Source organism: Carlito syrichta, unplaced genomic scaffold (assembly GCF_000164805.1).
Source record: "Carlito syrichta isolate Samal-C Ts95f unplaced genomic scaffold, Tarsius_syrichta-2.0.1 Scaffold309116, whole genome shotgun sequence".
Classification (NCBI taxonomy): Eukaryota; Metazoa; Chordata; class Mammalia; order Primates; family Tarsiidae; genus Carlito; species Carlito syrichta.
In genome coordinates, this window is record NW_007253212.1 from 324375 (window position 1) to 333569 (window position 9195).

Below are 9195 nucleotides of genomic sequence, written 5' to 3' on the forward strand. Positions count from 1 at the left end.
GGGGGGCCCCGCCGCCCTGCCCTGCCGGTGCAGTTGCTCGCCCCAAACCGCAGCTTCCTCGGGAGCCCTGGGCCGGGTCCAGGACACAGAGGAGGAAGCGCTGGTGACGTGGGAGACGCGGGCTTCGAGCCGCAGGCTTGTCCCAGAGCGGCTGGGGCGGGGAGGGTGGCGGACCTCGTGCCCGTCCAGCCGGGACGTGAGAGCTGTGTTCTCCGGGGGCGTCCCAGGCGTGGTCTGGGCGTCCCTGCCCCTCCCAGGCTCTGCCCTCCCTCCTGAAGACTTGGCCGGGTTTGTGCGAGGAAGCCTGGGAGCCGGGCCTGATGGCCTAGCTGTCATTCCGGGGCCATGGATCCGCGTCAAGGAAGAGCGTCCTCCGGCGGGCCCTGGGGGCCAGGAGACGGCTGTTGGCACTGGCCGTTTTGTGTCATGGAAAAAAGACACAGATCCAAATGCAGCTGACCCCAACCCCTCGTCTTTGTGTCTCCTGGGGAGCGTGCCGGACTCTTTCTCTGGGTCTCTCATTAGAATTTCAGAGAAGCCTCCTTTGCTATGGAGACGCCAGTGTGGAGGCCAGAGAGGTTGTTGGCTCTACATGCAAATCAATGGATTTGGGGTAATCCCTGCTTGGTGTCACGACTCGAAAGCTCTAATACAGTTTCTTATCTGGATAACTTTATAGAGCCTCAAGTAAACAATAGAAAGTAAGCAATTCTTGTGGACAAATGAATGCCTTCTCTCCAGCCTCTGCAGTGGCTGGAGTATGCTGGCCACAAATAAACGGCGTTCTTAGGGCATGGGAAAGATAAGGATCTTTGCAGCGAAGCAGGGACTCTTTGACAACCAACATCCAAAGCCCTGGCAGGCACAGCCACCCACTTTTCCAAATCATCGTTGTATGACTTATTCTACAATTGCATAAGCTCTATCCAACACATCCTTCCGCTGGGGGCATGGGCAACAGAAACACAGGAGGTCTCTTTCCCCGTGGATACCAGCTACCAGTGGGAGGCCATGCCTGGATGTACAACCCCGGGAGGAGGCCTCCTATTCTGCCTGTGGCTCTGAGGTTTGACAAACTCGTAATGAGCCAGGCAAGTGCGCTGTTTGTCTAGCTTGGGGGCTTGCAGGAAAAGAGCTGCCACCCAGGACTCCCAAACCAGATCCAGGGATTAGTCTGTGGTGGGGGTGTGGGCTTCCCTGGGTCTGGGGTCTTCCTTCTACTGAAAGCAGACAGAAGGCCAGGCGTGGTGGCTCAAGCCTGTAATCCCAGCACTTTGGGAGGCCAGGGCGAGAAGATTGCTTGAGTCCACGGGTTTGAGACCAGCCTGAGCAACTTGACGTCTCCACAGTAAATCAAAAAAATTAGCCGGGTGTGGTGGCTCGCCCCTGTAGTTCCAGCCTCTTGGAAGGCTGAGGCGGAAGGATCGCCTGAGCCCAGTAGGTCGAGGCTGCGGTGGTGTGAGCATGCCACTGCACTCCAGCCTGGGCAACGGAGGGAGATTCGAACTAGAGAAGAAAAGAAAGCGCACAGAGAAGTGTCCCTGGACTTAGAAGTTGTGAGGGTGAGGACTGGCTGTGAGGGTCAAGCTCTCAACCCACACTGATTTTCAGCCCACGCTGGGGTAGTATTCCATTGGGGTCACCTTAGAAAACTCTGGTACTTCTAAGAGAACATCAGTGCTAGCTTTGCTCCTGGCAGGAAGCTGCCCTTAGCTGCCACTAACACCTTTTTCTTTCTCTGGGTCCATAAAGGGTTACCTCACCTCATAGGTCCCCTAGAGAACATCAGGGCTGCTCCAGAGTGTGTGGTCAGGGATGAGCTCTTAATAACAGGGATTCTGGAGGGGATGTTTCTCTCTGCCCCAGTTGGTGAATTTAGCAGTTTTATCTAAATACAGTCATTAGAGATAGATTTACCTCTAAGCAAGTGCCCTTGACTATCTTCCCCTAGAATGGGGCAGGGATATGAACTAAAGCAGGGGAATTGTCTTGGGCTTTATGTTGGACATTAGAGCTTTATCTTTGTAACTCCATTGCAGGTTTCCATGGATACTGACAACAAACCTCATTTGGTCTAATGAGAAATCTCTCACTAATAAAGGCAGGAGTTGCTTTTGACAAATATGCCTTAAAATCATCCCTCCATTCGTTCTAAGGACACCCATTTGCAGATAATTTTAAAACGTGTGGCAGTTAACAGTGGGGGCTTCTACCCTGTGCAGTGCCCAGACTCTTCAGTGGCGATAACTCCAAACTGAAGCCCGTCCCAGCGGCAAGAAGGCTGCCAGGGCTCCAGTCTCCAACTCTCTCTCTTTCTACAAGGAGCCACCTCCTTTCAGTGAGTTTGGGCTGAGTGGAAAGAAAGCCAGCCACATCCTCATCACACATGACACAAGACCAGTATTACCTGGCTGCCTGGAACCTCATAGCTAAACACATTTGCTCACCCACCTTATATGGTCCCCAAACTGTGATGTCCCGTGTCCTACTATACCCCATGTCAGCCCAGATGTGGCCCAGTAGCTGCCCACTCTGGCCACGAGTTGGCCCTCCAGCTCTGTCCAGAGCTTCCTGTTTTTGAACCAAGCATTCTGCACCCCAATGAAAATCCTCTGGCTGCCCCCATTTTTGTATTTTCACCTTGTGACCTATTTAGGAGAAATCCTTATCTCGCGTGTCCTAGAGTATCCTCCAGGGGCAGTGCAGCTGCTTTCCTGTCTCTGGAGAGTCAGGAGGGAGGGCAGGGCCAGATGGGATGGGGCCATCCTGGCAGACAGCATTCCGGAGAATGCAGCTTGGTCTCCTTGGCAGGGAAGGAAGTAGGCTCTGCTGGACTCGGTCAACCCAGTCGTCTCTTGATTAGGAGCTCATTGGAGACTTTCCCTCATTTCTCCCATCTCTGCTTTCCCTGACCCTCCTTCAGATGTATTAGTGGTTTGTTTGGTTCACACATACACATGTGCAAAGTCAACATACTGCAAAATGCCCACTGTACTGTGGACACTGGAGTCCAAGCTTGGGGGTCTGTAGAGGTGAAGGAGGCTGTGACTGCACCACCGCCACCCCAGGCCTGGTGGCAGAATGTGCACTCAGAGCCCTGTGCCCAGGGCGGGCCTCAGATCAGAACCTTTAGGGTTTGGGACTTGGGATGTTCAAGGTTCCACTCAGTGGCCAAGACAAGTCCCGAATGTGAAGAGTGGTGGTTCCAGAATCACCCAAGCCAGATAACCTGCTTATGGCTGCCTCCGTGGGTTAGAAACAAAGCGCTAGAGCTGCACGTATTTATAAAATATCCTTTATTTATTCTAAGGAACACAGTCAAGTAGTAGCTTAAAAAAAAAACCCCAACACACCTTTTGAAAGATATTATTAGCGTAGTGACCTGGCTTTGAGCCCCACGTGAGTGGGACGGTGGCCGGAGCTGCCCGTGGTGGCTTTGGTGGCAGGGGTTTAATGGGAAATGGAAGCTTTGGCACAGCTCTGCCCAGTTGCTTATAATCAAGAATAGTTAGATTTGAGGTTTATGAAGAGCAGAAGTAACATGTATACTGCTGGCATTTGACAAAAGATTACTTGTAATATAGATTCATTCCAGGAAGTGTACAAATTCTTTGATGGAATTGATACTTTGTGCTTTCTGTTTATGGAGACTAGGTATATTAGAATTACAGTGTTACGATGGGAGAACGGCATTTCCTTCAAAATTCAGAATTTTCTGTTGATGTAAAATTATACTTCCTGATTTTTCTTAATTAATAAATAGACCAACATTTAGTCAGAGTAACTCTTCCCCCTCCTTTTTTTTTTTTTTTTGGCACAATGATTTAATAAAAAAGAGTTTGCTTGAGAATGTCAAGGAATCTTCACCAATCAGTAATCGTGCTATTATACCAGAAAAACCCACAAACACACGCAGCATTGAGCTGTTTTCACAAGACTTCCTTTCTAATCAACACAACACTTTCTCCTCCTCTCAGATGTGAGCCTCAGATGCCAAAATGTGGATGTACCAACTGTAGGCGCGTTGCTAAGCGGAGGAGCAGCTTAGCAAGTTTGTCCAGCAAATTAGATTGTGCCGTGGGCTGGCATCTGCTCTGTGGCCTTGCAGGGGAAGCGGCTGCACTCCTGTCCTCTGAGGCAGGTCGAGGCCGGTGGCCCTTCGAGGGCAGATAAAACTCCATGGGGTTATGTTCGAACACTCTATGGATTACGACATATGAGCTTCAAGAAGAATCACAAAAAAGCTCATTAAAATTGGAGGCCTACATGAATCCATCCAAACTCCCTGTCTCGGAGAGAGACAGACCGAGATCCTGTTCTGCGCTTAGGTGATCTGCAGTTCACATGCTGGCTGTATGCGTCTCCCTGGCTGGCCTGAGAGCCAGTAACCTTCTCATACCACTATAAGGGGCTCCAGAGAGGATGTCACTCTCAACCAAACAGCAGTAAAAGAGAAAATGCAAACATTTAAGACTCGGTTCAAAAGCCCCCGGACACCTTGTCTGTCTTTCCAGGTTCACATCTGTCAGGGGCTGTGAATCAGAATTCAGAATGTGTGCTACCCAGAGGGGATAGGCAGAAAAAGCGAGGGAACACCCAAAGGCAATAAATAACACCAAACTCAGGACCTAGCCCCGACCCTCTCCCAGCTACCACTGCTGGATAGGCCTCCATTGGAACTGAAGGAACCAAGGTAGAAATTCATTTCATTTCCAAACCTTCCGGCACACCGAACGTGGAAACCCGGGTACTGTTTCTGCACAGGATGGAGTCTCAGTCTTTTGCTTTATAGCATCGTTTATGGCATGAACTAGAAATGTAATGTGTTCACACAAACACACGACAATTGTACATCAGCATCTTTACAATATTAAAGGAGTCATATACAAGTCTACAGGCATCGTACACAGGGTGGTGATGGCTGGAGAGCCCCACCCACCAGTCCTCGACAGTTTCTCCACCCAGGAAAGAGCCAGCACATGGGGAAGTGTGACAAGGTGTGGGGAAGGGACCGGGGGGTGGAGATGCTCCCATTTTGGGGCCTGTTGTCTGGGAGGCAGCAGGTCTATGAGGCCCCCTCAGGGCCAGTCCTCACTGGAATCTGGGGTCAAGAGCGCCAGGTATGCCTGTGTCCAGGTCTTATCGGCAGGCTAATGTAACAGTTTAATTAAAACTCAGTGTGCATATTAGCATGAGGAAATGAGCTGGGGATGGCTCCCTGAGCTGGGGACCCAGAGGACACTGCTGACAGATGGGCCCCTCGAAGGTGAGGCCCATTCCTGAGGTAAGGTGTGGCCCGTGGCTGGTCCGAATAGGAAGAGACTTCTCTAGGAGTCCAGGTGTGAGTGTACGCACACAGGGCTGGGAGTCCCTGGGCATTGAGATTAGATGACCTGCCAAGTGCAGCCTGAGCCCCAGAGGGCAGTAAAGGTGAGGGTCTCAGAGGGTTAGAGACACCCAGCCCCAACAGCCCTCCTCCCATCAGCCTTGCCCCCTGGGGGACCTGCTTCAGCTCCCGCAGCAGCACCATCATCCTGGCCTCTGTCGCGAGAGCCCCAGCTCTGTAGACACCTGGGCCCGAGCGCCAGGCAGCTCATCCACCAGGCGGGCAGGCTGCACGTCCGACTGAGAACTGAGCACCAGATAAAGAAGCGTTGGTCCTTGTCAGCCTCTCTGGCTTGTGCAGTTACAGTTGCTTCCATTTTAAATACTGTAGAAAAATAAGCCATCTCTGACGCAAGCAGACCGGCCAGAGTCTGCAATGCGTGGAGGATGGCTCCCCTGGAGTAGCCGTGGACACCTCTGCCAACCCCACCTTCGCAAGCCCTGGAGCCTCAGAGGATGCAGCACCAGGCTGGGGAGCCGAGGGGCTGGGGGCGCTGGCAGCAGAGTTCCCCCCACAGCATCTTTGGGTCACATCAACAGTCCTTCGGCGGGCATGCCTCCAGCATCCCAGTCTGTTGCCATGACGCCTGGGGCCCCGGGGCTCCCTGGGTCAGCTTTGGACCCTCCAGCCCCACCCTCGGTCTCAAGTCCACGGCTGAGCACGCACAGGCAGAACTCCCCAGCGCTGTCTCCAGGTCCCTGGGATGTCCCAGGTGAGCACTGAGGCAGGGCCTAGTCCAGGGGTTCCTGCTTTATCCGGACAGCCGTGGGGGCGGGTTGCGGTCGCCGTTCCTCGCGGCAAAGCACATACTCGCTGAACTGGGAGGAGTCCACGCCCCCCCCACAGGATGCCGCCACGCTGAAACCCCTCTGAAACAGCCTCTCCAGGACCTGCCGGGGAAGAAATAGGAGTCAGCAATACCCAACTGCGAGAGTTAGCTTGGCTTGGCCTGGTGGGCAGCTGAGTGCCTAGCAGGGCAGCCGGCCGGAGCAAGCCACCTTCTCCAACAACAAAGATCCTTGGAGAGTCACCTGATGGGATTTTTGCTTTTTTGAGTAGGTGTGTCACTCGTTGTTGCCCTGCTGGGCTCAGGCGATCCTTCAGCCTCAGCCTTCCAAGTAGGGGGAACCACAGGCATGCATCACCATGCCCAGCTAATTTTTCTTGATTTATTGTAGAGACAAGGCCTCGCCAAGTTGTCCAGTCTTGTCTTGTACCCCTGGGCTCAGGCAATCCTCTCACCTCCGCCTCTCAAAGTGCTGGGATTACAGGTGTGAGCCACCGTGCCTGGCTGACCTGCTAGGCTCTACTACAGGAGGGACAGAAGCTGCTAGGCCAGGGGCTTCTTCAGTTACCAGACCCAGATGTACCCACCCCAGACTACTACCCCCTACAGTTTTGATTCGAGGACGCAGAAAGTCTTTGGGCCTGTTCCCTCTTCTCTAGGGTATAACATTCCCCTCTCTCCAGACACATGGTCCCAGGTGCCCCCTCCCTGACAGAGCCCTGCCCCAATAACAGAGAGGCCCCCGCCCCAAAGCCTCTGGGCATCCACCTGCTTCCCTGAGCTGTGAGTCCCAGATGGCTTGAAGCCCGAGGGCACATCAGTTCCGGGGAGCTCTGAGTGACAGAAAAAGGAGGAGTCCCCCCAACGTTTGAGTTTCAGCAGGACTCCATGTCCACAGGGGCTTGGCCTCTGTGAGGGTGGGGTCTGGTCATTGTGTCTGACACCTGCATCCTGCAACTAGCAAGTTCCGACCCACAGCCTGTGGAAGGTGTGCATGGTGGGAGCTTTCCCCCACAAAGTGCATTCTGCCCTAACCCTGAAATCTGAATGTGCTCCTGGGTCTGGGAAGAGCCGTTGGAAATAGGCCCCTGCTCCATATGGGCTTCCCAATTAGATACGTCCAGGAAAAGCCAGTCCAGAATGCTCTGGGCAGTGGTTGGGTCCCTACAGCTCCCAGGTCAGCAGGGCAAGACACGCGGCTGAGCCACCTGTCCTCTCAGCCTCTGTCCTGCTTCACCCGGTGCCTGGGTTTAGTTTGAATCCAAAGTCCAACTCTGGTGTCAAATGAAGCACATTTTGTAAAAAATACTCAGGGCCATTTTTATAGAACATCCTTTTGGGGAAAAAAAAAAAAAAGTACAGATCAATTTTTTTAAGTCCATCCCCCGGGCGCCATCATTTAATTATGAGCGGGACATAAATTATGCATCGACACATTGTTGCCTGTTTTGTCAGCGGGCACCAGGCCGCGCCTCCCTCCGGCTGGCTCTGCACCCGCGGGCTCGCGGCGTCGTGGGGGCGGCCGCAGCCTCACCTGCACCGAGTTGAGCCGGCAGTAGCCGTTGAGCGGGAAGCGGATGACGTGCGTGGGGTCCTGGTTCCAGCCAGCGTTGACGGAGTTGCACATGACGTCCCCGGTCTCGGGGAAGACCTCCTCGATGAGGGCCTTCTCGCCGCTGAGCGCGATCCGCTCGCCCAGGTCGGGCGTGACGCGCACCACCAGGCAGTCGCAGGCCCGGCTGCGGCGCCGCTGCTCCTGCTCCTGCTGCCAGCGCTCCAGCTCGCGGACCATGGGCTGCAGCTGGTAGTAGCGCGCCTCCTCGTACAGCAGGCTGAAGTCCTGGGCACGGGGGCACAGCGAGTCAGGGGAGGCGGTGGGGGGGACACGGACGGGGCGCTGCTCTCCGACCCCGGGAGGCCTCTTCTAACAACTCGGCAGCAGATGCGAGCCCTGAGGCCCTGCGGCCCGGCATGGTCCTCCCCACTGTACAGATGGAACAAGCGAGTGTGTCCACACATAAGGAATCCCGCCTGGACCCAAGGGCAGCCGCAGGTGTGCCCCAGGGCCGGACCCCCTGAGCTCTTCCATCTGGCCCCAAGCACCTGGGCAGAGAAGCCTCCTTCTGGAAAGGTGGGTAGACTCCGCTTGAGGGCCTGGAGGCCGTGCCTGCGTCCTGGGCTGCCTTCTTGGATTCCCACCGAGAACAGGGCAGCCCATCTCTATTTTCCCCCAGGAACTCAGAGCCCAGTCTAGAGGCAAAAATGGGCATCTCCAGCCAGACCTGCCTGAATTGGCTTTTCAGCTTCAACATCTGCCATGGCGCCCTGGGACCTCTAAACCCCCGTAACTAACCTTCTCTGTTTCCTTGTCTACAAAATTGGATGTAAGCACCCGGCTCAGAGAAGACAAGTAAGGAGTAAAGGACACGGGATCTGCCCCGTGCCTGGCCCCGCCCTGCCCAAGCAGGGACAGAGTACCGTGAAGGCCCAGGGAGGGGAAGCCCACCCCTTGTCAAGCCGTCCACTCTGGGGTTGGCCAGTCTCAGCCACACACAGCGTCCCTCAGGCCCTGAGATTGGACCCATGCCCTGGGCCACATATGCACATCACACATGCTCTCCCATATCCACCCCGGCCCCGACGACACGACTCACTGAGAGTCACTGGCTGGGTCTCTGCCAGGAAGTCTGGCTGGTGAGCCCAAGCGCCCCTGGGAAAAGGCAAGGAAGCCCAGCCCCCAAAGCAAGTCTGCCGTCCCTTCAGCTGCTGGCTCTGGCCTTTGTAACTATCCGGAGGGAGGCCCAAGGTTTAACCCCTTGCTGTGGGGCTATCATCAGTTGGTGACCCATCCTGCCCTCTGCAAAGGTTCCTCAAGGCTACATCCTGGGCCTCTGCTCTCACTCGGGCTCAAGTTTTTTTGTTGATTTGGGTTTTTTTGAGTTGGAGTCTCCCTCTTGTCACCCACGCTGGCGTGCAGTGGCCCGCTCCCGGCCACCGCAGCCTCGACCTGCTGGGCTCCGGC

The 9195-nt window shown here is 54.8% G+C and overlaps 1 protein-coding gene across 1 annotated transcript in view; it reads right to left on the bottom strand.

Annotated features, from left to right (window-relative positions):
- Positions 1 to 5689: 5689 nt before the first annotated feature.
- KCTD15 (potassium channel tetramerization domain containing 15) overlaps positions 5690 to 9195 on the bottom strand; it is a 12146-nt gene continuing 8640 nt past the window's right edge. The window contains exons 4-5 of the mRNA XM_008066838.2: positions 7708 to 8013; positions 5690 to 6276 (exon numbers count right to left, since the gene is read on the bottom strand). Coding sequence (XP_008065029.1) covers positions 6118 to 6276; positions 7708 to 8013 — 465 coding nt within the window. The 3' untranslated portion in view covers positions 5690 to 6117. The remainder of the gene's footprint in view (positions 6277 to 7707; positions 8014 to 9195) is intronic.